Source organism: Athene cunicularia (genome assembly GCF_003259725.1).
Source record: "Athene cunicularia isolate RWA chromosome 6 unlocalized genomic scaffold, athCun1 chr6_part2, whole genome shotgun sequence".
Classification (NCBI taxonomy): domain Eukaryota; kingdom Metazoa; phylum Chordata; class Aves; order Strigiformes; family Strigidae; genus Athene; species Athene cunicularia.
The window spans coordinates 1226339-1253693 of NW_020799106.1; the positions used below are offsets into that span (position 1 = coordinate 1226339).

The following is a 27355-nucleotide window of genomic DNA, read 5'->3' on the forward strand; positions in this document are numbered from 1 at the left end:
CCCTGCCAGGGAGGGGGCAGCCACAGCTTCTCTGGGCAGCCTGTGCCAGGGCCTCACCCCCCTCACAGGGAGGAATTTCTTCCTTCTGTCTAATGTAAATCTGCCCTTTTTCAGTTTAAAACCATCACCCATCATCCTACCCTACACCCTCTGATCAAGAGTCCCTCCTCACCTTTCCTGTAGCCCCTTTAAGTACTGGAACTAGTGTACACACTGAATTTCTCCAAATACACAGTTACAGGGAAAATAGAAACCATGTTATACATTCTGTTTATTGAAAAAAGTATTCACGATTTTAGAAGTTGTGGTTTTTATGTATTGCCATTCACATTTAGTGCCAAGTATGGACTAAGGAAACCCCTTAGAATGCAGTTCTGTGAGCCTGCAGTAGTTGTGTCGTGTATCAGTTAAATAGAGGGTGACTAATACTGTGACTGGAAAGCACAGAAGCATAAAGAGACATCTTACTGGTTTAGCACCGTATCAGCACCTGGTGCATCTTGTCAGTGTCTCATATTGGAAAAGTGCTTTGGCACCCACCTTACCCCTGCACATATACTGGTTACCAGCCCATTTCTGTTACTTTTTAGACCGATCTGTTCTATGAGAACACAAGCCTGTCAGTATAGGAGAAAGATGCACAAGAAAAATACCAACCTCACGTATTTCATGCCTGACCATCACTAGTTTTGAAAGTGTCCCTGGCTTTTTTTTTGTGTCTTCAAAATAGGTCACTGATTTCACCGCAAGGAAATACTTCTTCTGGTACAAAGGCAGTTTTTCTTTAGCGTCAGGGTAATGGGAAACCTTAATGCATTACTGCATCAGTACAGATTGCTTAGTGAGGAGATGGTGCTGCATAATCAGAAAACAGGAAGATTTTTAGAGGACAGGAAGTGTTGTATTGCCTGCTGCAAGATGTAATAAATAATTAAGCAAATAGTCATTTAAAAAAAAAAAAACACCAACAAACCACACAACATAAATTCCTTGGCTACCTGGAAAAAATAAGTTCACAGACAGTTTTATCTTTCTAAAGTCAAAATTTTTTCATTCTTCTTAAAGTATACACGGAGTATATTCCATCTCTGAGCTAGTATAGACAACAGTTTTCCAGAAACACTGATCGTGTCTGTCTTTTCACTGTATAGATTAAAGGAAAAAAAATTAACATGGCCTACATTTTAAAGCAGGTACACTTGGAAAATACACATATGTTTGTTTTGTTTTTCTGCAGGATACAGATGAGTTTATCTTGCCCACAGGAGCCAACAAAACTAGAGGCAGATTTGAGCTGGCTTTTTTTACCATTGGAGGATGTTGTATGACAGGTGGGTGGTTGTGTTTTGCACTTTTCCCGGCTCTCCAGGTGATACCTACGTACTGCAGTAATTGTCGAGACTGTAAATGTCTTGTTCTGCAGTCTCTTACATAAACAGCTACTTGACTTCAATCTATACGCTGAAGTCCATTCCCAGTATTTGCTTCTAGTATTATTCTTTTTGTTATTCTTTCTTTTAAAAAGTAATAACTGATATTGTGCTAACTAGGGGCAGCATTTGGTGCTCTGAATGGTTTGCGACTTGGCTTGAAGGAGACACAGAATATGGCGTGGTCAAAACCTAGAAATGTACAGTAAGTGTTTCATCTCAGAAAAGTACACCTTAGTAACAAGAGTTGTTTCTTCCATTTTATCCAAGGTTAGATCCGAATATACTGCAAAAATAAATGTGTCTTTAGTGAGGACAAAGGAGAGTCAGTGTTTGTCTTCATCAAGTTATGAAATATTTTGAGCTAGAATGATGTTCAGTTCAAGCTTTTTGCTTTTCATATAGTGACAATTGGTATGTCCTCTGACTTAACCTTAAATATTTGAGATTAAATTACTACTTTGATGTTTACTAGAAATCTACTTTGCAGTCAAAACTGTGGTTTTTATATGTTGAAATATTCCCAGGAGCAGCACAGTTTGCTTTGAGCTATTTTTTTGCAGTCACTTACCTGAGAGTGAGTTCTCTCTTTCCCAAACTTTTCAAAACCTGAAAGAGATTAAAATGCAGAAATGGGGCCTGCCTGGATTTGCACTGGGGATGACATTGGTGTGTGCTGCTGAGCAAGTGTTGCATGGTGGAAGTTGTTCTGGTTACAGCGACTGTGAACACCCGTGGCATTCCCAGGTTTTCACCTTACCTGATTGTTTGAAAGAATGCAGTAAAGATAGGAACACATTTTTCTCTGGCAGTATGCTTCTCCTTCTAGAATTATTTGAAGTTTTCTTACAGTTATGTCTAAACTGAAGTGCTTGTGAAGGAGACATGGTAAACTAGAAGAGTGGAATAACTGGAGGAATCCATTTTCACTCCCCTGATAACTTTGGAAAAAGGGAATTTTACAGTAGGAATTTAATATTTCCTATTACAGTTTGTACTGGCTCTGCTCCTTTTTAAATTCTGTTTCTGTACTCTTCATCTCCTTTTTTTTTACCATCTCTAGAGTTAGAACCAAAATATCCCCCACTATAATTATGACTCTTCCATAATGTTCTAGATGCACAGAATTGTATTTATGTATTCAGAATGAGCTGAGTCAGACAAAGCCATATTTTGAAGTGCAGACTTTGATGGGTCGAGCCCAGCAGGTGGCAGGCAGTGCACACGCTGCCCTTAGTCCTCACCCTTCAGGGGAAAGCCCTGTTGAAGGTCACTCCCTTGAAACAGTTTATTAAGTTCCATGTTTTCCTAATCAGATACAGGGAAGACACTTGCCTAGATAGATTTCCTTCAAATTTATCCTTAATGTACACACACATTTTATTAGTAATTTGAATTTTGCTGTTAATCCCCTGTCATCAGATCTCAGTATGTCACAGTTATTAAAATTATGAATTTTCTCATCCATTCAGAATCGATGTAATATTAACAAAATTGGGGGTAGGGTGTAATTAGGGGAGATTGTCAGTACCCTAGCCTCTTGGATTTTTTCTCTTGTTTCAAAATGAAGTTTTTCCATTATTGTTCAGTTCATTACCTGACCATATTCAGTGACGGCCTGCACTTCCTCCTCATGAAAATTAAAAAAAGGGAAAAATAGTGGAAAATGAACTCAAATCAGAAGGAACATAATGTGTGACGCTTTAAATGCTAAACTAAATTCCAGTAGTAGTCAACTGTCCAGAGCAGTACTGCGCCTGTGATAGTGTTACCCTGCTGGGAGATAAAGCTCAGTCATTTCTTCTGGCTGCTGTTGTCACCGTTCTGGAGGCAGCTGATGCCAAAAAGGAATGGTCTTGTGCTTCCCTGAGAGCGCGCTGAAGATCTGCTGTGCCTCTTTAGTGCTAGTCTGGAAGCATACATTCAGAAATATTTTACCTTCTGTTGAGTACGAAAGTTTGACAAATGAAGTGCAAAAGATTTCCTCTTTTCGTCCGGACTTGCCTTAGTTCCGACTTGGTTTTAATACCCAGACCATTTGTTTGGGCATCACCACACTCCTGCCACAGGGCCCCTGTGTTCCCTGCACCCTCTAGAAGAGCACTCTGGGTTTCTTGGGGGCCTTTTGCCCAGTTAAGTCAGCACAGGTGTATCAGTCATTCTCAGTAGCTGTTGTGTAGTCACCACCTAAGGAGCACTTAGCACCTAGGGTTAGAAAGTCATTTGAAGGGAAGAGATTGGATTCTTGCTAAGTGGCAAGTTTGACTTGAAAAGAGGAAAAGATTTTCTTAAGACTTGACTAATTTTGCCTTCAATATTGCCTGTGTTACTATTCGTAGCATGTGTAACAGAGGAGATGATGTATTGGCAATCTGTGTGCTTTTCCTCACTGTGTTGAAGGCGTTTTGATTCCCTATTGCAGTTTTATTAATCAAATGTACAGCCTGAACACGTTACACCTACGGTCATAAACACTTTTTATACCTTTTTAACTCCCTTATAGAATTCTAAATATGGTGACAAGGCAAGGAGCGCTATGGGCTAACACTCTGGGATCTCTGGGTAAGTGAACTTGGTATTTTGTAGGGAAAACAATTTAAAGATGTAACTGTTTGATGGGAGAATTTTCTCTGAATTTTGGAAAAACTGCAGGTTTTTTTTTCTTTGGGACATGAAGGCATTTCAGTAGACACTGAAAAGGAAATTAAAGGCTAAAAAAGGATTTGAAGCATAAGTAGCCAAAAGCCTGTAATTAAACCCCCAAATTTTTAGTATATTACAAACAAGAACTCTAGCTATGGAATAACAGGAATAACTGAAAATTATAGATAATGCTTACTTGCTAATAAATGCCAGTTAATTCACAACTTAAGGCAAAAATTCTAATTGAATACTTCTGAAATAACTTTAATAACCTAAGAAGAGTCTCAGTGGTCATGTGAGCAACTGCCAGATGTCTTTTTCCAGTTAGAGTCAACAAAATGCTTATCTGTAGAAGAAATGTGATAGTGACTACAAAGATTTACCCTTTTATGGCGGTAGCTTAGCTAGCAAAATCACATATGATACCACCCACTTTAAATCTAAACATTGCTCATCACTAATATGGGTTAGAAAAAAAAAGAAAATTATCAAAAGCCTGATAATTGATGATTTGTGAGAAAAACTTCTCGCAAATGTGAGATGTGTAAGAAAAACTTATGTGGACTGAGGTTTGGGTGGGGAGGGGGCCCAGGAAATAAAATCACATCAGTTGCCTTGGAAAAACAACTTCAGATGATTTAATAAAAGTCAGTGAAATAACTAATGCCCTAGAGAATAAAAGCACTTTGGTTCCTCCCCTCCCACAATCTTAAGAGACCTGAAGGTGCTCAATTACTGTGAAAGGAGAAATCCAGAACCGATGAAATGACTTGGAAGATTAATCATAGAACTCATTGCCCAACAAAGTGGTAATAGAAGAGAAATTAGCAGTATTTAAAAGAGAGATCGCATCATGTTATAAACCACTTCGCGTATATTTGAATTTTGAAAAATGCATCAAACCATAGGCTGTTGCATTTGTTCCATTTTCTTTCAGTCTTATTTCTAAAGAGTAGATTAGCCTGTTGTGTAGCTCAGACATCAGCTTTCGAGGCATAATGCAGAGGTCACGGTTAGGGACGGGATTCTGAACTACAGTGGGAATGGCACTTTTCAGAAGAGGTGCATATTGCCTGCTGAGATTGGTGGTGGTTTTGGGTTTTTTTTTCCCTTTTCATTTTCTATTCCAAATCTAATCAAAACATGCCTGCAAACTGAGATGCAGGCACACTGCAGTTCAAGGTTCCAGGCTAAGTGACACATTAACAAGTTTTTTCAGCTGTGTTTGAAGAAAGATTACTCAGGAAAATGTTTGTGCATTCCAGTAACGTTGTTATTTTTCTTATAAAATACAACCTCCCAAGTCACAGAGTGAGGCAGAACTTGATATTTTTGGATTTGATACAGCTCTGCCTTGTCCTAGCTACCAGAGAAATTACTTTCAAGGAGCTGAAGTATTTTTGTATCTTCTTTCACTTGTGCAGCATTTCTGTACCTCAGACATTCCTTTTGTCACTACCGACGATTTTTGTCATTCTGTTCCTGAACAGAGGTAGCAACATCTGTGTTAAACTATTTTAAAAATTGTTGTGGAATTCAGCTTTTCCTTCCCCTCACATTGCTAATACTACACGCTACTAAGACAAGGTAAAACACCATTCCCTGTGCTGAATGGAGGAAGATGCTGCTGTTAACTCATCAGCATTAATGTGGTTGCTTAAGAAGGATTTGCATGCTTTTCAGCAGAAGTAAAGATTTCAAATTCTTGGAGGACAAGGGATGAATTAAAGTGGCATGGTGACTTTATCACTTTAAAAGGAGGACATACTCTACTGTTCTTTGTCGGCATGAAATGTGATTATATCATGAGGGGTGAGGGTGCGGGTGCCTTCTCCCTTCATCAGAATGCATAGATTATATATGCATCCTTGATAACAGCCTGTGCGTTTCTCTTGCTAATCTTTTCCAGGACAGTCCTCCACGTTCTCCCAAAGCAAAAGTTCCTCTGGGGACAAAATTTTCACATGCAGGCAGAGGTGAAGCAGGAGTCGATGTCAAATCCCAGGCAATCTGACAGTCATTTATAAGGGAAATGTAGCTCATTGTACTTCAGCCCTTGATGACACGATCTCAATGCTGCATTTAACTTGCATTTTACATCAGTCACACGTGGGCAACAATTTTCTCTGCTACCTAGAAAGTGTTGACTTTAGTTTCATGCCATCACAGAAGGCAGTATAAAGGTTGCCAGTGCAAAGCTAAGCCCTCAAAAATTTTTCAAACACATTTGAACTAGCAAAATGGTCTTAAACTTAAGTCAGTGCTCCATATGATGTAGTTATCATGTCTTGAGGCAATACTAGATGTTATGAAGAGTGCTGCTTTTTAACCAAACTACAGCTAGAGAAAGAAAAATTATCTGTAAAACAGAAATAGGTCTGGAAAAAAACACCAAAGATGGGATTTTGCAGATGATTCTTCACCTTTAAATAAACAGAAAATCTGTGCTTCAGGAGCATCGTCTAAATAGTTACACTGAGCCTTGGATTCCAAGTCTTGTGTCTCAGAGAATGGGAGTTTTAACTTGAATTTTTTTCATACCTTTTTCTTTCCCAGCTCTACTTTACAGTGCATTCGGAGTCATCATTGAAAAAACACGAGGTGCAGAAGATGACCTGAACACCATAGCTGCTGGAACCTTGACAGGAATGCTATACAAAAGCACTGGTAGAGCAAAATGTTTCTAATTTTCCTTTTCTTGTAGTTATTAGGATTGTCATTACTCTCACTAAATACTGTCCTGCTCTGAAAATTGGCACACTACGACCTAAGACCTGCTAGTTCAATATCCCCCAACCCACACATTGTTTTTCACACAGCTGAGACTACATAAGGAAAACTTGCACTTAAAAAAAAAATCCAGCTGAATTAACCTGGATTCTTTCCAACTTGACTGGGACTAACAATAATCATGAGAGCCAAGTTATGTCTGTTATATATACACACTGAATGAACACTGCGATGTTTACTCAGATTTATAGTGAGATTGTAGAAAATACACACCCAGCTCATTTTTAGCCATGTTTTTCAGGTATAGCAGGAATAAAACCACTAGTTTCTAAAGTCCCTGAGTGGATGCAGGGAAGGACCTTCCAAAGTGAAGGGGGACAGGGGAAGAATACACAGAACACAGCTTCACTGCATCAAGATGAAACTTATTACAAGTGATTCCTGTCACAGTACCTGGAGCTACAAAAAGCTACACATGGAGAGAAACTGGTAGATTTATGAAGTTATTACTTAGCTGTTTGTGAAACTTGTCTTGTGGTAGGACTCTAGTCTTTGCATAGTGGTCAAAACCAACAATGTTATTTGAGAACAGCATGGATTTAAGGTTAGTTTGCTGATGCATACCCATTTGTTTGCAGAAGAGAGGGTCTGAGCTTCATCAGCAAAACGCCTGTTAACACATATTCCAAGCTCAACATTTGGAGGGATTTTTTTTTTATTATTTATTTTTTTTATTTTAGAGGACTGCTGGGTACCACAGACTGATGTTACCACAGGATAAAAAGTCTTAAGTACCTTGATAAAGGTTTGACTGTGATTCACCTGTATTTTACTCAGGACATACTCCTAGAATTAACCTATGTACTTTTATATATTTAACTGAGCCTCAGTGTCTTAGAAGTGTTCCTGAATGCCAGCTTTATATATGGGGCAAAATAGTTTGAGAAGTTATACTTTCCTGTTGGCCTAGAATAATTGCCTTGAGCAGCCTTCATAAATACTAGCTAGTGCACTTAACCTTGCAAGAGCACATAGCTCTCTTGTAATCAGTTACTTATTTGGGATTTCATGAGTGATATGAGAGATTACTGACAGCAGCTGGATAGGGTAACAGTGTAGAAATCTAACATTTTCTGTAGGAAGTTGCTAAGAAGGAGAACTGCCATCTTACACTCCAGCAGAAGCTTCCCCCTTACCTTTCAGAAGTACAGAGCTGGCATTATGTGTAATCCTTTTTTGGCACAGGGCAACCGTGGATAACTACTCCAGTCACACGCACAGTCATCTGACACTACAAATTTTTTTCTTACCAGAGCACAGTGAGACTTCTGTTTTGTAACATAAGATCTACTGACCTGATAGCAGCACTGATACGGGTGAATGTCGTCAGTAAGTCTGTGTTCATTACAGTATTATATTTCACATATGTCGTGCATATGAACCCTAGTGCACAGAAACTCAAAAGAAATATATTTTTCACCATATGCAGGAAACTTGAGACTCACAGTAGACCTTAAAGGTCAAGGATTAGTTCTGGGAGTTAAAAAGATGATACTTGCATCTTTTTGAAGAATTTCCTTCCAGTCTTATTTTCCTTTTTTTTTCTTTCATGCTCAGTTCCTCTTGCTGCTTCTCCCATGCTTCCTCTTCTGTCACCTTGTACCAGAATGCCCTTCCTAATTCTGCAGGGTAAAGCTTCCCTCTGAGTTAGGCCTTTACCCAGCATCAATATATATTTACCTAAAAAAATCTTGAATATTTAAACCATATGCAAATGTTCAGTTCACATCTGTGACATGTATCAAGATGGTAATCATTTCCTGTGTTACACAGAATACCACGCTGTGTTGGCATTAAAAAAGGAACATTTGAAAGCCATCAGGGACATTTCTGTTACAAACCCCGTATTTTAGTGTTGGCTGAGAGCTCCCACAAACGCGCCGTTTCAGATCAAGGCTGTTCTGTAATACACAGAGGATGGATACAGAGTTGGGAGGCAGTGCTGTTCAATTACTCAGTTTCCGCACTTCCATCATTCCCATTTTGTAAAGAGATCAGGAACATATTTCAGAAGAAACTGTATGGAGTACAGCAGGCTTTTTTATTGTGACTTTCCGGGCGATGTTTAAATGTACTGATGGAGAAAAATCACATCAGCAGCCCTGCTGCACTGAAAAATACTTGTGTGCACCACAAAGCCTAGCTTGAATTTCTGAGACTAATTATTAAGCCTTTGCTGAGGGGGATGAGTGGACAGGAAAAAAATAGCGGGAAAACTTTTTGAAGACTGAGATTCGTTGCCCCAAACTGGTCCCCGTTTTCACAGTTTGTCCTTGCAGAAACGTTAATGATTACCAAAACGCCAGCAGTCCATCAAAAAGGCTTTGCAAAATGAACAAGTTCTAAAGCCACTAGACTGTGAGCAGTTTTGTGCAAGGCCACTTAACACACAGCTTGTGTGCGAGAAGGTAAGAGAACATTAAAAAGTCTTCAGGTGAGGACTCTGGAAGTCCAGCCCCTCTGTGTTCACTGGAAGTGGCATGAAGTCACTGGAAGTCCCACAATGCGAGCAACTAAAGCACTTAAGCCCCCAAGGCTCCTGATGGTCCTTGGAGTGAGTCAGATTCTGTTAATTTTCCATTATAAATCGAGTGTTCACTGGAATCCATCTCAGCATCCCACATGGCTTAGGTTAACAGAGCTTGGATTGAGTTTGAGAGTAAAACCCATCTGAGGAGCTTTGAAACAGCGTAAGAGTTGATCCCTTTGACTAAAGTGATCGCTAGCTTTTGCATTTATTTGAAATGAAATACCAAGATTACTTACTAGGTTTTAGCCCAAATGTAGCAATGTGAGGATGGGATTAACTAGACTTGCAACTTGATGGAAGCTGCATTTTGAGCTCACAACCCGAGCTGAATGTTCTGGATAGGAGTTGAACAACGGGTGAAGGAAAACCATACGTAATAGAAATGTTGTTGCAGCTTGGTAAATCCTGTTTGAGTTTTGCTAAAAAGGAGCCTAAGTCCACAAGGATGGCTTTTCCATTTAATAAGATATTATTCAATTTCAAGCAAAGGCAGAAACTAAGATCTGTTAAGCCAGGTTTTTTCTGATAAATGTTACAAAGCACAAATACTAACATACCTTAAAACTGTCTAGACCTCTTGCATGAATTTTTCACCCCTTTTCTAAATCAAAACATCTTTGTTTTCTCATAATTGTCTTAGTCTCCGAAAGTAGCAAAAAATCAGAATGATGATTGTCACTGTGCACTGTGTCACTGTTACTCCCTCCCACCATGGTTCCAGCCATGTCACAAAGGTGCAGCTAGCTGAGGATCTTACGCTCCTTAAGCACGCGGGGTTGATCACTCAGGAAAAAGATACCGAGCTAGGTGGGACTTCGGTCTGAGCCAGTGTGACAGCCATTAATTTCTCATTGAAATTCCTGACAGAGACTTCAGTAAGCAAGAAGGTAAATAACCTTTACCCCTTATCTGAGGGTTATACAGGGTGTAGATCTTCTTTTTCTTAGGCGATTTTTTTTTTCTCCCATCTTGAGGTTAGGGAAAACAGGAAGAAAAATAAAGCAATGCTTTGGATAAACTAAATTATTTCATTGTACTTCTGTACAGGAGGAACTCAGTACTAGATAGAGCATCTCATGCCTTTTGCGGAGTAGATGTTACATAATTTGGGGTAAAACAGCCTGTGTCTGAAAAGAAAGGAATTGCACTCTAGCAATAGCTGAATAGCTGTCATTTTACGACCTCAGAACACAACTCTGAAATGTCAATACATTATTAATTAAAAAGGGCTGAATGTTTTATTGCCAGCAGTAAAGTCTGTCCAGAGCTAAAGATTGGGTTTGTGACATTCAGTGGGTAGCTCAGGGCAGGTGTGTTAGCTAGGTACTTGAGATATAAAAGCCTCTTGCTTTGGGCTCAATTTATGTTTTCCTTTGGGCCAGGCAGGGTTTGGGGTTTTTTTCCTTGTTTCTGTTTGATGAGGAGGAGGAAAGAGGAGCTTTTTGCAGACTGATGTAAATATGGCCCTGAGATATCTTAATTTTCTGCATTATTTGAAGAAAAGCAAGTAAAGGATTTGCTTCTGAACTTTGAAGTTCAGAGCTGTCGGGCTTTTTAGAAAATAAGAACCTCTGTTAAAACCTGCATTTAGTGTAACAAGTCTATAGGACTATTAATCCTGTGGAGTTTAGTGAAAAGATTTCATTTCAGGGCTGAAATAAGAAAGAGGTAAGGGCAAACTACAGGCAGGCACTACAGGTAGTAGCTTGTTGAGGCTTTCTTTGTTACTTGAGGGCTACTATGGGAGAATAGGCATGGCCCCTGACAGCAGTGGTGCTGCCTTCTGCCCAGCTCTGCTAAGCAGGAGCAGTGAACCAGGTTCTCAGTGCAGCAGGGGTTTGCAGGGTTCTTGCTGCCATTTACAACAGCTGAAGTTGTCTCCCATCAGTCGGGTGCTGCTGCTTTCACTTCGTGAGAAAACAGGGAATTTTAGTCATGTTTGACTAAACAGCTCTGATACTTATAAACTTTTAAATTAAATTGTAAATTCTTACTGTTTTTCAAATTTACCCTTCACACCACAGTAACTACAGGAAATTTTCCCTGTTTGAAGCTTTGTTGTTTCTGTATTTTAACTACAATACTGGTTTAGCTGCAGCAGTTATGAAAGTGGAACATGCTTTTCTGGAATGTACCTTGTTTCCAAAAAGAAGTTTATCAGTTTTCTCAGTAATTCTGTACCCACAGACTGTGCCCACACTTAAAAGATTTCATAAAATGACCCCCGTGGAGCAGCAGGAGGAAGCCTTTTGAATTTTTTGTTGACATAGGACCACCCACAGATGTTCAAACAAACAGTGTGCCTGGTGGTTCAGCGGCCTGGTTAGCTACCACTGGGCTTGAATTTTGAGAAAAACTGAGGTTGCCTTGTACATTTGAAAAGTCAAGCCCTCTAAACCATTTTAAAATATTTTTGTTCCTGGAAGCCCCAAAGGAAGAGGAATTGTTTTCATTCTGAGTATCTGAGAGAGAGATTAGAAGACACAAAACTATTTACAACTTAACTATGATGCTTCTTTTACAACTTAACTATTACACTTCTTTTGGCATAAATATGTGGGTTTGGGTTTTCAGTTAAGGTATTTCTGATGGTTGCTGTTGGATGGTTCTTGCTTTAAACATCCCAGGATAGTGGGATAACATTCTGAAAACAGAGTCAGTGAGGTCCCAAATGGAAAATCTCACGTTAGGCCATATAAATTCTCGTTTAGAGAGCATCAGGTACATCTTTGGAAACCCACAGCAGCTTCTCAACTATTGTGCAAGTTGCCCGATCTCAAAATACCAGTTTTCAGAAATGTCTGTCAGCTTGGACTCAGTTATCTTACTCGGCCATGCAAGATTAGAGGCTTACGACCGTGTTTCTAGCAGGGTTTGTCAAGGCAGGCTTGGTATCAGAGCCTCACAGAGAGTGATGGCAGAGGAGGGGTGGGAACGTGTTCTATCATGCAAACACAGCTGGGATGGGAATGGAGAATTTTATGGGGTTTTTAAACAAGGTAATCTTCTCAGAGGGTTTTAACATTCCCTGCCCAGCAACCAGGCTGCGTTCTGCAGTGCATTACTGTTTGATGTCTGCCACAGACCTGGAGGTATTTACTCAAATGCAAATCTAACCAGTTAGGGAAAGGAAAGGTTTTTTCTCTCCTTTTTTTGTAATTACTGTGGATAGTTCAGCAACTAGGTGCGACTGCTACAAAACAATGGTAAAATTTTGTAGCAGAGCTATAGAGATCCTGGTAAGAAACATTTCTTACATGTTTTCTTCTTGGACTTATTTCTAACTCAGTCATGCAGCTGTAGCAACTGCAAAAGTTTAGCTCCTGTTTATGAAACAGACTTGCACTGAAACAGCTTCTCCAGCAAAGTCCCTAAGTTGTCTGCAAGACCAACAGATTGCTTTAGGCCCGGTGGTTGGCACTTTGTAAGTGGACTCAGCTGCCACCATCCCTGTGTCCAGGGCTGCATGGATGCTAGAAAGCAGCTCAGGTAGCCACATTAGAGAAGATACTGCTCTTGTCCAACCCTAACTCCCCAGAATCTGGAACCAGGCTTGGTCAGCCTTTAACCTACCTTTCTTCCATCAGAATAGTATTTTAAGGAACAAGGAGAGGAACTGAGCCTGGGGGCTGAGGGAAGAGTCTCCAGGAGTGATCGTGGCTCTGTACTGCGTTGCACTCCCAGGCTGCTCTGCATTCCCTGCGTTTCCCTGTACCCCAGAACAGTTAGGAGCCCTCTGTGGAGATTTCTTCTGTGAGCAATTGCTCCCTAATATAAAAAGTAGAAAATCAAGCTCTCTAATGTTTCGTTCACTTTTCCCAAAAGTCACGAGGGGTTAGTATTTTTAGAGATTTTCTCAAATATTTGTTTCACAGAAAGTGTCCTTTAAATTTCACCGGTGGCTTTTTGCCAGAAGCTGCTCGCACAGGGTTACTTCTGTGTGTACCCAGCTGCAACCCCTTCATGTGAAAAGCTTTTTGTGCCATAAAACTCAGGGTGAATTATCAAAAACAGAAGTCTACATTCACATTCCTAAATCCTGATTTTGGCACATAGGTGCATCATCAGTATGGCTTTCCTTAGAGCTGTTGGGTTCTCAACAGCGAACTCGGGCTCATATCCCAGAGAACCCTTGAATCCTCACAGCTGCTCTGAAAATGACATTTCTAGAAACTACAGCTAGACATGACCTCTAGTACCAAGTCCAACTTCTGCTATCACTTCTGCAGTTTCTTGTTTTCACTACGTGCCTGGGCAATGGGAGTGGGTTCAACAGCTAAAATGAAACCCATTTGATCTTACAGCCTGGGCAAGGCAGTCTCAGTCTAACTGACGCCAGCAGCTTTTGCCCCAGTAAAGCCTAAATGCAATTGTGCGAGACAACTTTATGACGTGCGATGGAGGAAAAAAAAAAAAAAATCACTGATTAGTGAGATGCGTTTCTTTTCAAGTTTGAGGAACCTGAATTCCAGAGTCAAGTTCTGCCAATAAAGCAGGCAGGGTTTATCTGGCTGTAGGCAGAAACTGGCCTTGTTCTATACACTGTACACATGATCTGACTTGCTGGGATTGATAAACATTGCAGAACCAAACTCCGTGAGTCTTCCGAGTGTTGAGGGTCACCCTCGCGGTGTTCCTGGGCATTTGTAGCACATTCTGGGAGCTTCACTAAGGCGCTTGGTACTGCTGAGGAACAGAAGCAGCTGCTGTTTAGTAAAAGCAACAGAAGTCTCTACTTCTGCCCCTGTCCGTCGCAACCCTCAGGGGTGGGAGGGCCTTGTGATGCCATCTGACTCCGAGCTCCAGCCAGGTGTGCTGCCTGCTGCTGTCAGCCAGACCTGCCCTGTGTTGTTACCTTCACAGCTTGCAGAAGCTTCAAGTCTTGAGTGGGCAGTTTAAAAAATACCTATATTTTTAATCACCTATGTGACTCAGTTTTTGCCATTGCAAGAAGATAATTTTGAAGATAGTAAGAATACAGAAAGTTGTTCTATGTATGTCCTGGTAAATTCTTTATAGTTGATCTCTTTCATCTTTTTTTTTTTTTTTTTTTTTTTTCAAAGGGCTTTACAGTTCCCAAGGCACAAAGGCAGTGTGCCATCTGCCTGATGGCCCTCATGAATCTGGTGCTCAAGGTCGTGTCCACATCAGCTGCTGTTGTGTCCACCTGTTTCCCTCCTGCCCTTTCTCCTTCCTCCCAAACCCAGTTACCACAGCCGACATCCTAAATGGAGAACTTGAAGCAGGAAGAGATTATCTCTTTCTGTAAACACCTGCCCTGAGGACAGGTGCAGAGGATAAAGTAGGAAAACCCATCTTTGCTTTGAATATTCTGTAGTGGCTCACTCGGGCAGCAGTGCTGATGGTTTGAGGGGGAGTTGTACCAGCAGAATTAGTGTCAGGATCAGGAATGACCTTTCTTGAGCCTGCTGGGAGGTTTGAGTAGGTAGAATTAGCACAGGTACCCTTTCTGAAAAGTTACTCAAAAAAGAAAAACTGCATTTCATTGAGATTCCTCTGGATTTGAACAGCTGATTGGAAGTTGCTGGAGCTGACCGTATCTTCAGACACAACTTTAATGGGTTTTAATCTGTTTTCTGCAGGTGGTGTGCGTGGGATAGCACGAGGTGGTGTCGCAGGGCTGACGCTGACTGGCCTCTACGCTCTCTATAACAACTGGGAGCACCTAAAGGGCTCCCTGGCCCGGCAGTCCCTGTGAGCAGGGCAGCCCCTGAGCAGGGCAGCCCCCCGGGGACGCAGGACACACTTGACCATCACGGAGCAGAGCAGCTGCGAGATCTGCCCGGCGCCCCTCCCTATTTTATTTACAATTAGTGTGAAACCGAAGAAGCTACGCTGGGAGGAACCTCTTGACACCATGTAGCTGGACTGGCCCTTTCCTTCCCACCAGCCAGTTGCTGGAGAGGCAGCAATATTTGTCGGACCTGCAAGTGAATAAAGTGGCCACCGAGATAGCACCTCCCTGACACGCTCAGCAGGTAGCCCTGGGCCAGAGCTACGAGGCTGCTGGTGTTCCACAGCTGCACCCGCAGGCTACCAGGTTACCAGGTAATAAAGTCTGTGACCGCAGAGCTCCTCGGTGCAGGCTGCCAGCGTGCAGCCCCTGCCCGGAGGAGCAAGGGCCCAGGGCAGGGTGGGTTGTCCTGACAGAAGGGGGTGAGCTGTGCAGAGGGACATGGTCATCAATAAAGAGGGTGGTACTGACAGTCTTTCTGTGCTTTGCTGTTCCTACTGCTGCTAAGACAAAAATGTGCTGCATCCAGGGACTTACACAGTTTTGTTTTGAAGGACCCGTGTGACAGAATCCTGTGGGAGTTAGTGGGTGGGGGGAAGTGAACCAGCAGGCTGATTGTCTCCTGATGGGAGGTGATGGTGAGTACCAGGGCTCAGCTCCACTCCCTTATTTGCTCTAATAAATAAGGAACTGGTTGTTTCTGGAGGAGGTACAATTGCTGTTGCAGAACAGCTGCCACTGGATTATCAAAACACTTGGGTGCTCCAGGATCTCAGAACTTTTTTTGGCCAACAGTTAGAAACCAAACAATATCAATAATCCTCTCATTACTTATTACAAGGGTTTTAATCAGTGACAAGCTTTCTTCCCCAAGTAACATTTTTAAATTATTGGCAGAATGAAGAGATGGGATGAACCTACACTGTCTCCAGTGTTAAACCAAGTACCAAGCATTGTTTGCAGATAAATAAAACAGGAAGTTGGGAATTAGTTCAGTAATTGCATAACAGCTCATTCCTTTAGTTTTTAAATAGTCTGTGAACAATTACGCAGGTTTGAGACAGTGCAAAGGCAGGGCAAGGGATAAACAAGAAACTTCAGAGTAGATAACAATACAAAACAAGAGTTTGCTTTACTTGAATTCTTCCCACTGAGACAGCTCATAACTATGTTGCACTCAAGAAAACAGAGACAGAAAAAAACAGTAAAGGGCATAGCTCTTACCTTCCTCTGAGAAGAAATTCAGCTTTGTTCAAAGGGAAGTATCTTTAAGAGGAGGGTACCTCTGAGCCTGGCTTTTTATAGGGCAGGAGCTAAGGAGCCTTCATGGCTGAACTCCATCAGCTTTGCTGGGTACCAGCTCAGAGTAGATGCTTTATGCCAGCACTTAACCAGATGGAGCATGAAGGAAAGAGCAGGGTCTTTTCTCACCTGCGCTGTAAATGCTGTGTCTCAGCTTTGCTAGAGACTTACCCAGGAGGTCTCTGCCCCTAATTAACGTGGGAAAGCTGTGAAGCTTACTGGAGATACTGTAGGCACAAGCTTTTGTAAGTTCAAAGCGCCACAACCTCAAGGCTAGGCTGACTCTTGGGACAGTTTAGCATGTTATCTGGTCTGCAATAACCTCAGATTGCCTGGAATTGCTTGCCTCGGGGGCAGAGCCGAGGGCATTTTTGTGCGAGGGCTGTTTCTGGGGCTGTTAAAGCTTTGGTTCATAACCTGTTTGTGTGATTCATAGCTTCATATAGGAGCGATCTCCAGCTTGAGCTATGAAATACAAGAGCGAGGGAGGTGACTGTGGAGTACAGAGAACATCTTTCTGATGTCCTGTGCCAGGACTTGCTGTGTTTGCAATTTAATGGTGAACAATCAATATGAAGTTGCTACTTAAAGCTGTGACCAGAAGTGTATCCAAGTTCAGTAGGAATAAAAAGAAGAAAGTTGCAAAGCAGGCTTTGGCAAGTTGTCGCCCTCCCACGCAGCATTACACAAATGTGAGCACAAGAGGCCTCGGCCATCTCGGAGAGGTGTTTTGTCCTCTTGCATGTGGCATCTGGTTTGGGTGATGGGTCTGTGACACCTTTCCACGCTGTGGCAGCAAGGAGGGAGCCTGAGGTATAATTAAAGCTTTTTGAATCTTGTAAAACTGCTCTTGTGTAGTCTTTGGCACAGAGAAGGGCAATTTCTCCATTCCCTGTTGGCAGGTGACTTCCCTTACAGCAGGGGTTACTTATTGAAAAATCACTGACATGTGGTAGGAGCCTCCAGCTTCCTCAGCGCAGCAGAAGCTGCTTTTGAAAACAGGAGGGAAATGGCTGCAAGGGCAGAAAAAACAATCCCGTGTTCAGAGCTGGTTTCCTCTGACCTAACCTGGGACTGAAGAAGGTGGGGGAGAAGTCCTTTTTTGTGCTTTAACAGGTTACCCCTGTGCTTAATAAGTTCTAGCCAGGGAATGGGTGTGTTTTAGGAGCTTTGTATGGTCTGTGAGTATTGGCCTGTGCTGGTGGGTGCTGGGTGCCGCAGGGACACCCAAGGGGGCTGCAGCCCCTCCTGGTACTCCCACGGCACCATCAGTGTGCTCCGGGGGGCCTCTCGGCCCCTGCCCGCCCTCTGCCCCCACCCTGGGGGCTCCTGGCACGGCAGCAGAGGAGCCCCGGGAGCGCGGGGAGCAGCCGCGGGCAGGGCAGGGCCCTGCTGCCGGCCCTGACACATCTCCGGAGCTGGGCCCTTCCCTGCCTGCCCACAGCAGCCCTTGGGGCCCGCTCCCACCCCTGGAAGGAGCCGTAGAGCCCCACGCTCTCACCGATACGGAACAGAAACTCAGCTGAAGGAGGAGTGGGAGGTAACTGCTCCAGCTCCACAGGGAGGGAGAGAATTCAGCGTTTTGGAAGGACCCCATTCCTCGGTACAACCCAGGAAACTTCTGATTGCACAGAAGATCCCCAACTGTTACCTGGAGAAGCCAGGAAGAGCACTCTCTGCTCCTGCTGCTCTGTCTTCCTTCCTTTTAAAAGGCCTGAGGTATTTTTTACCCTGTCTTTGGAAGTTAAACCTTTAGGTCAGGAGTTGTGCACAGGGCAGCTCCCAACACAGACCCTCTGCTCCCCTGAGAGAAACTGCGGAACGCTGAGGGAGCCGGGCCAGGCCCAGCTGCACGCTGGCTCAGGAGAGTTTAACGATACAGAAAAGAAACAAAACACGCAGGGAAGGGAATATTCAGAAGCCAGGAGAGTAGCAGAGTCTGAGAGGAACTGACTCGCAGTCACAGAGCTGTTCCACAGCCCGGTAACGCGCCGCAGCGGGTCCCGTTACCCACCCTGCAAAGGAGACACCATGCCCGCTGGCTGCAATTATTTTTTAATGGAAAAGACTAATCGATGTTTTACATAAATATCAATTAGTGATAACAAGTCAGTTGAGTAAGTAAAGGATTACATACCCCCAAGTTTTAAAGGTTCGTAAGGAAGTGACAAAGCACACAATGACAGCTACAAGGGGTTTTTAGAGGTGGGCTGCACGTCAATCACCTGCAGGAACTTCAGCTGCTCATCAGATGGGGCTGGCACTGGAGCAAGGCACAGCCCCTGTCCCCCGCAGCAACAGGGGCAGCTGCAACGGGGAAAGTGAGCTTCAAAACCACCCTCCTGCGTCCAGCAGGAAACCCCGACTCTGAAAGTACGAGAGCCTGGAGTGGCCCACTGACACGCAGCCCGCTCAGGGCTGGTTTCAGAGGTGCAGCGCCCCCCTCCCAGACTGAAAACTCATTTTTAAACAAATGCACAGGATCTGTCAGACAGGAACGTGTTCACCTGCAGAATGATACCAAGGTTGGATCTCACTAACAATTTATTTTCTACAGGGTGGTGAAGAACTGAACTCACTTTTACTCCCAGGCAGGCTGCAGGGAGGGGGAGAAGGGGAAGCTTTTTTTATAGTCACCAGAAGCAATTTGTTAAGTGAGTAGAAGTTGCACCAGACACTACGTAACTTCACAGTTTTTCACGCACGTTGCAAGACGTGATCCACATTTCCATCTGCCACCTCCGTGCTCCTTCCTACAGGCTCAAAATGCTCAATAGCCAAGGAGGTGTCACTCATGTGACGTCCACAGCTCTCGGGATCAGAAGTACCTGACCCCACTTTCATGGGCGGAACATGGAAATCACAGATTTAATATCTCTAAAATGGGTCAGTGGGAGCCACCCAGTTTGCCAAGTTAGTGTTTCCCAATTTCAATCTGATGAGAAGGCATCAAATTCCCCCAATATTACCTTTAAATATTATGTGGCTAAGATGCCAACTTTCCAGTGGTTTAGTCAAGAAAGGTTCATTATGAATTTTCTAAAAGCAGCAGAGACATAAAGGTCACCTTACAGCTTTTTCAGTAAAATGCAAATAGTTTTTAAAAGCTGGGGACATGGTAGGCTCTGGTCTACTGATGCATGAAAAATGAACACCCTACTCTGTTCTCTGAATGGCTCAAAGATGGCAAGAAAAGTTTTCATTGAGAACTAAATTGCCAAGTCTCCCATCACGTGTCAGGTCCCATAAATTCACGTCTTCAAAATCTGGACACCACCACCTCAGCCGGGAGAGGCACCGATACAGGGTGCAAATGAAACTTAAAGTTAACAACTGCTCAGTAAAAGAAATTGCTTCCAGAGTCAGCCCAAGTTATCTTGCCATCCCAGCAAGCCGGTACCCAGCTCACACCAGAGCAGTAGCAGCTGGAAGGGACGGGAACGCCTCTGCAGCCCCCGCCAAAGGGGGACGTTTCACAGCACCAGAGATGGGGCTTTACACTTGCACTGGCTTCAACATACTTCAAGTGACAACCCATTAGAGAAGATTCACGTAGTCCCATAACAGACAGGAATTTACTAACACCCCTAGAGTATCAGATTGCTTATGCTCAGTGGGCTTACACTTCAGAATTAATCATAACAAAAAGGCATCTTCTGCACCATAACTCTGTTCTATGAGTAATCTTTGTAATAATTCTAGAAAAAAAAGCAGACGGGCAAACACAAACACAAGCATCCAGCTGGCTGCAGTCACTCAGCGTGATGTGCGATCGATCAGCAGGAAGGGGATGATGTCAATGCTTCCAGTTCTTCACATCTAAACAAGTTTAAAATGGGGTTATTCTCGTCAAGAAACAGCAACACTTCTGGAAAAAAACATGTGTAAGACACCCGGGGGAGGAGGGGGTGTGGAAAACATACTAAAACACTTCCCAGAACTGAGTATCTTGCCTTTTAAGGTTTTTTAGTACACGTGCTAAGGACTTTTTTGATTAATTTCAAAAACAGTGATAAAGAGTTATCTTGGCAGAGAGGAGAAACATGACGTCAGCTGTGAATACACCACTGAGATAAGAAAGAAGCTGCCACAAAATTTAGACATTAATTGCACATACCAGTTACATTAGAAGGTACCAACACTTCAGCAAGTGTCAATCAGCTGAAGAGTGATTTACTCAAAAACATTATTCTCTCCCTGGCTTGTGATCAAAAGAGGAGGAATAATGAAAAAACAGAATGGTCCAAGCTGTTAAAAGGTGTATGGGGAGAAACACTACGTACTGAGAACTCTGAAGACACCGGTTAGGTGCCATCGTCTGTGTTCTGCACCCCCGAGCCACGTTTAGGCTCAGCTCTTCCAACACATTCTGTGCATCCTACCTGCAAAGGAGTCCGATACAGCCATTTCTCCTTATCTCCACTGAGTTTCATACAGGCAAAGAGGTCACAAACGGTAGGAAGGCCAAAGTCCTGAAAGAGAAGCCACATGAGTAACTGAGCTCCAAACACAAATACATTCCGGTGCATCTTCAAATTCTGTCAAGTGTTCACAAAAAAAAAAAAAACCTGCCTTCTGAGTCTTCAAGATTAATACTTTCTTCATTTAGTAAGCCTAGCTGTGCTTCAAAATTAACTTGTTGTGTGTTAAACACTGGCCTCATCTACTTAACTAAGTAATAATCACTGAAAACATTACAAGAGCTAAGAAACCTTGAAACCGTCAGTCAGTATTATCCAGAGCTACAAATTTAGGAGAAGGCAGGCATTAAATTTGGCCAGACTAAACCCAGCACATCGGCTCAAGACACAGCAGTGACACAAGCTTATGAACATGCTCACTTGTGCTTTCTTGCGTAGAAGCCATTTATCTTCCGGGGGAGATGGGTTCACATTTTCTAGGTTGTTTGAAGTCAACACCCAACTGTTTACATTCAAGGGGAGGTGGAATGGAGCCAGGAGGTCTAGGAAGGGACTCTTGAAACTATTATCTGCTTTTTCCCTACTCGCTTTTTCTTCTGGGCTTTCTGCTTTGTGCTCAGACGTGGCCAGCCAGCTCGTCAGAGGCCTTTCCAGCAACACTTTGAAGGGTTCTGCGATCTCTGCTGAGTAATCTGCTTTCTCTGCACTAAGGGGTTCCCCTGTGAGCTGCTGCGCAGGGTTAAGCCAGGTATTAGCTGCAGACTTGGTCTTCTCCTGCTCAGGGTTTGGTACATCTTTCTGGCTGACTGCAACTCCATTTTTATCCTTCCCTTCTTTCTTCAGAAGCCATTTACACAAAGCCTCTCTTCCACAGTTTTCATCACACACGCATTCTGAAAAGCTGGCACACAGCTCGTTAGCTTTGCAGACATCTTCCACTTTAAAGGGGGCCTGGGGATGCTGGAGAAGCCAGGCGTTTACAGCAGAGGTAACGGGTGACTTCTTTCCATCAAGATGCTCATTCAGGCACTTCAGATTTCCCAGGTTCTCGATTTCCACACTTTTGATCTGGCTACCACGACAACTGGTACATGTTTCAGCTTTGAGGAGCCAATCATTGAAATTAAATTCTTCCCTGAAAGGTTTAAATTCATACTTCCATTTTTCATCTGAAGCAGTACTTCCATTTTCTGTGTCAGGAGTGAGCAGCCAGTCAGAAAGGTCCATCTCTTCTTGTCCAAGGGATTCCAATTCCTCCACCTTTCCGATAGTGGAAAAGGACGAGTTGGAACTAGAGGTGGAGTCCTTGCGGCCAGGGGACTCTGTCTTCTCACCAACGTCACGCTGCTGATTCTGCAGGAGCCAGTTTTCCAAATCTTTCAGATTTCCCCAGGCTTGCTCGAAGTAACAGACTTTGGAAGAATTTAAATCCTAGTAAAGACACATCGAAATGCATCCGTTAACACTAAAAGACAACGGTACAGCTTGGAGCATTCCAATAGGAACTGCAAAGGTACTGGCTGAACACGAGGCAGAGCAGGAGAGTTACGGGAGGTTTCATTCCCAGCCCCCTCTGCCTGCACTCACACAGCGTTTGCCCCTTTATTAAAGACTCAGTTAGTGTCTAACACTTACCTGGCTGGGCTCTGACACGTGGTTTTGCATAATCCATTCTTCCAGATTGGTGCTGGGAATATACGGAGCCTGGCAAACACCCCCAGGCCTGCTTCCAAGTAACCAGTCAGCGAGCGAGGCACTCACTGTCCCACACAATGTTTTCTGCTGAGGAAGAATGTTCTTGCTTATGAGAAAGTCTAAATTGCTGAGGTAATAACATCAAAACAGGCATTCAACAGGCCTCTGAACCAAAAGGAAAACCAGTCCCTTCTAATTAAGAAAAAAGTAAATCTGCAGTTGCCAGTATGACTTGAGGCCACTGCACTGACAGACTGGTTTGTGATCCCAGATTCCTCAGACAGCAAATAACGAGAAAGGGGAGCAACAGCTTCTACAACACCCAGTTCTGATACGTGTAACCCAGCCACTCAAACGTCTTCATGAACAAACAGAAGGCATTACTCAAGCAAGCCAACACACTGTGCTCCAGTTCCGCCTGTCCTTTAACACGACTGAACATTCACAGATACAAGTCTTCCTCTTACCTGCTCACAGTTCATCAGAGCGCAGTTCTGCCCTGGGAACCAGGGAGAAGTACTCTCTCTCTCTGAGGTTTGCTGTAAGGAAAGAAAAGTTAAACTTAATTTAAATCTCAATTTTGTCCAGTTTCCAAGATGAATTCTACAATAAAGCAGAAGTGCAGTTCCAACTGGTCAGTTCTTCGTGGCTAACAATTTTCTCAAATCTAAAACAAGAACGGAGAAAGATTTACTACAAAAATACTACCTTCAGTCCACTGCCTCTAAGGGAATTATCTCCAATAATAACAGGAAATACTCTGCTTACATAAGAATCCCAAAACATCTGTGTCACAGAAAGCCATCTATGTGATATAACTATTAAGACCTAAAGAAAATCATAACATTAATTTTCAGTTGCTGGAATAGAATAAGAATACAATCATCATTCCCTCAGTCTCTGACAAGATAAAACAAAATTACATGTATATAACTAGATCTAAGTTCGGTCAAAATCAGAACTACACGAAATAGTTAATAAACCCCTGTGTATATCCTTTGCAGCTAAACCTACGACTCGTACAAAAGATCCATTTCAAGCTGTAGAAATATGTACAACTAAAATTAGAAAGATTTCTTGGAATATATCACACTACTGCCTTCAAAAAAAAAAATAATTTCTCAACTATTCCAACCCAGGAAAGTCTCGGTGCTTACCATTGTTTTAATTGAACCAAAAGAGGTGATAGCCTGGCGAAGGTAAGATGTGTCAGCCTCAAAATTCAGGATGGAAGACTCCTCTGGTTTAAGAGTTAGACTGTCCAGTCTGAAAGAGTAAGACAACAGTTATAGAAAGGAAAAAAAAAAAAAAAAAAGGGGGCAGACAGTCTTCTTTATCTGTCATGTTCTGGGAATCAGTCCATTATTTCATAAAAAGGCTTCCAAGCTGACTTGGCACTAATTAGGTAACAAAAAGACTTTTAATACTTGCATAAAAAAATCAAGAGATGCCTATCCACAAACCGAGAACAGAATGAGTAGCCAGCAAAACACAAGTTTCTCCTTAATTCATTTGCCATCAACAACTAATATTTGAAATAATCTGCACAAATGAGTACCCGCCCTGCTTGTCACAGTCCTGTTTTTTTCCATCTAAGCTAAAAAAAAATGAGAGGGATCGAATCTCAGGCTGCTTTAAAGATCTCATTTCTAGGAACCATCAAAGACATAGAGACAGTGAGTCAGATCTATTGTTAGTTCTACTAAAATCAAAAATCAGATTGAAAAATCAAAATAAATACCAATTGTGTTAACCTGCATCATAAAATATATTTACCTCTCCAGGCAAACTGAAATCTGGTTTGCTAGTTCGTGACTGTAGGAGCGTTCCAGCTGATGAATAAGGCAATTGAATTGTCCCAAGTACTGCACAGGAGACAAAACACATGTGAGCCTTTTGGCTTCTAAGATGAGAATTTAAGGACAAGAAGGACAAAGTTTACTTAAAAATGCCAATGCAAGGATTTACAACCAAATCTTACCCAGTAGAGCTGCTGTGCCTGCTGCTGCAAGGCCTCCTCCTTGAGCTGCTGGATGAGATCCACCTGCTCAAAGAGCCAGACCTCGCGGCTGCGCAGGCATTCCAGCTGCCGGCTGATGTGGCTGTGGATCTTGGCTTTCACCTGCAAGGCAACGGGTACCACTGCTAGAGCACCTCTCACACCGCAGGGACAAGCAGGTGCTGTGCAGGTTCCAAAATACCGCGTGTCACAGGTAGGTGGTCTTTTGGGAGCAATTTATTTCTCGAGCGCTAACCACAGTCACCCAACACCACTCGAGTTAGTAAAAGTTCCAGGGCTACTTTTAAAGAAGTACCAAGAACAGTGTCATTCCCGATACCTCTATTCTGATGTTTCAGCCAAGAGCTGTAGGACAGTCGCTGTGCCTACGCTCACAGGAACACCTCTATCAAGAGCATCAGCAAACTACACAGCAAGATGCTTGCAAGTCTCTAGGAAAATGTCAGACCATCACCATAACAGAAAGTACTCTGGAATAATAAAAACTGTCATTAAAGCCATGCTAGTTATTAAAACATTTTTAAAAAATAATTTAAAATTACCTCCCGCCAGTTCTCTTTAATCTGTTGTTCAGCTTTGACAATTCCGGATATAGCTGTTTCCAAGTCCTTCTTCGCTTGAAGGCACTTTGCCAGAGGCTCACTGCTGCAGGAATTTCTACTTCTATCTTGTGGTGGACTCATTCTTGAAGTGTTCCTAAAATACAAAGGAAAAAAAAAATTCTTACTAGTTTCTATTCGCCTTTAACTGAAGAGGAAGTTTTCGAAAGCTTTCTCGGATGAAGCTTTCTCCAGGAGCAGCAATGGTCTCTCAAATGCCTCAGCCCACGGAATTTGCCCAATCACAGGAAAACCAACAGCTATTTGACAACAGCTCCAACCACAGGAGCTTGGGCAATCCTCCCCGCCACGCACCTTCCTCTGCCTTTCGGGTCTGGCCAGCAAACTCCAGCAGCTGAGGCTGAGCCAAGCAGGTTCAACAGCTCTGCCCCAGCCGGGTGAGAACGGCCCAGCAAGGGGCAGGAGATGGTTCAGCAGTCACCTTTTATTTTTTTTTTCTGCTGCAGGCAAATGAACCGGCTCCCAGAAATAAGACAATTCTAATACAGTTTGATCAACTGACAAAACAAGCGTTGACACACAGATCCCTTTTCCTGAGCTGCAGAGGCTGAAGCTGAGAGCAGCTGCCCGTTATTTTTGCCATGGTCACAGCCACGGTAACTTACTGGGCTTCAGCGTATCCTCAAATAAAAGGGGCTCAGATACAAAATTGCAAGTGAGGGAAAAAAGCTAAATCTGGGGTTTTAGTAAAAATGGGAAGCATCAATGTAAGCATTTTTTCCTAAACAGTGGGTATTTTGTTACCAAGGAGTTTCAATTCTCCTGTTAAGTTTCATGAGGTTCCTGAAGCACTCACTGAAGATTCATAGTAAACATTCTATTTAAAAAAAGTCTTCGGCAATGACAGCTATGGAAGTTCCCAGTAGAATTAATTAAAGTACACATATGCCAATCTAAGTATTTCATAGATTTTACCACTCCTCTGGAGGGAAATGAAAAGAGTATTTTGAACAGGACAAGACGGCCACAGAACCCATGTTACCGAGCAGCTATTTAGTCTGCAATTTCCAAGCCCCGTGACCTTATAAACTGCAACCCAAAAATCCTTCTACAGCCAAGGCCCAGCAGACACAGGTAGGTTTGTGCTCCAGAGAGCAGAGGGCCAGGAGGGGTTGCCAAGTGGGAGCTGACAGAAAAACCTGTGAGGCTGCATCTCCCCTGGCGCCGTGGTCCCCGGCCGTGGAACGCAGAGCGGGCACAGAAGCCACCCCAAGCCCCTGCACCCAACTCAATCCCATCCTCGCCGTAACTCCCCATCCTCTACAAAGTGCAGAGCATAACAGAAGTGACCTTGAATTTGGTTTTTTAAGCTTACGTCAGTCCTACAGCAAATCAGGGTACACAAGTCCAAGATACCCCACTCTCCATTCCGTGCTATGAATGCGGTTTTGTCCCGGTATTTGCTCACTCCGACTCACTGGCAGGTTCAGTTCTGTACGGTTCATGACGCTCACCTTGCCAGGGCTGGTCAATGAGCAGTAAGCTCCTCAGATTTTCTCTGGCTGTCAACTCTCTCGTGTACAGGCTACAGGAAAATGTAGGTGGCAGCCCTGACTCAGCTGCAACCTAAAAGCAGTAATGCGAAGGCAGAGATATACCCAGCCGAGAAAACAAGGATGTCGGATTAAAAGCTGTCATACGTGCAAAAGTAAACAAATGTCATGCTGTTCTTTATTATTTACTTCACCATACTCTTACGTAACAACCGAGTCAAAGTCTGAAAGGTTAAATAGAATTGCCGCGTCTGCTCCCAAGGCTGATAAAGGTAGTTACAAGATTTTTGTGACCGTGTCCTTGGGCGCTGTGTGTCTGCAAATGCCGAGTCCGAACCCCGCCCCAGGGAACTGGGCTCGGTGCCTGAAGCGATGCTGCTTCGCACTTTGCATTGGCAACTTCACAGTGGCACGATCACAAGTAAAGAGCTTCCACGAGCTCCTCCAGCGAGCTCGGAGAACCCCCGGGCTCGGGGCTTTGCCGTTTCTGCCACGGGACTGCGAGTCTCTCCCCCAGGCGCGGAGGATGCACGCCGCTCCCTCCGGGCAGGCCGCTCCCGCAGGAGGGCTGTTGGTGCGCTCCGCCAAAACTGCCCGCTGAAACAAACGGCCCGGAGGAGCCCACGGGTCCGGCCCTCCTCCTCCTCCTCCTCCTC

At 43.3% G+C, this 27355-nt stretch overlaps 2 protein-coding genes and 1 non-coding gene across 4 annotated transcripts; 2 read left to right on the top strand and 1 right to left on the bottom strand.

Annotated features, from left to right (window-relative positions):
* Nucleotides 1–1172: 1172 nt before the first annotated feature.
* LOC113481811 (mitochondrial import inner membrane translocase subunit Tim23) lies at nucleotides 1173–16338 on the top strand. Its single transcript, XM_026851748.1, has 6 exons — nucleotides 1173–1193; nucleotides 1238–1331; nucleotides 1551–1635; nucleotides 3934–3992; nucleotides 6630–6740; nucleotides 14997–16338. Exons 1-6 carry the CDS (start codon nucleotides 1173–1175, stop codon nucleotides 15110–15112), a joined length of 486 nt encoding a protein of 161 aa, XP_026707549.1. The 3' UTR covers nucleotides 15113–16338.
* LOC113481964 lies at nucleotides 3152–3354 on the top strand. Its single transcript, XR_003398752.1, has one exon. It is a non-coding gene; the product is annotated as a small nucleolar RNA SNORA74 (small nucleolar RNA).
* A 3798-nt stretch (nucleotides 16339–20136) lies between the features above and the next one.
* On the bottom strand, nucleotides 20137–26947 carry NCOA4 (nuclear receptor coactivator 4). 2 transcript variants are annotated; one of them, XM_026851956.1, is made up of 10 exons: nucleotides 25501–26947; nucleotides 25129–25282; nucleotides 24548–24688; nucleotides 24343–24431; nucleotides 23724–23832; nucleotides 23034–23105; nucleotides 22507–22653; nucleotides 21292–22302; nucleotides 20833–20922; nucleotides 20137–20269 (listed from the first exon to the last, which is right to left on the bottom strand). In XM_026851956.1, exons 2-10 carry the CDS (start codon nucleotides 25267–25269, stop codon nucleotides 20264–20266), a joined length of 1806 nt encoding a protein of 601 aa, XP_026707757.1. In that variant the 5' UTR covers nucleotides 25270–25282; nucleotides 25501–26947; the 3' UTR covers nucleotides 20137–20263. The 2 variants fall into 2 exon arrangements, with proteins under 2 accessions (XP_026707757.1, XP_026707758.1); XM_026851957.1 differs by having other exon boundaries at nucleotides 22507–22650; nucleotides 25501–26946.
* Between the last annotated feature and the right edge of the window lie 408 nt (nucleotides 26948–27355).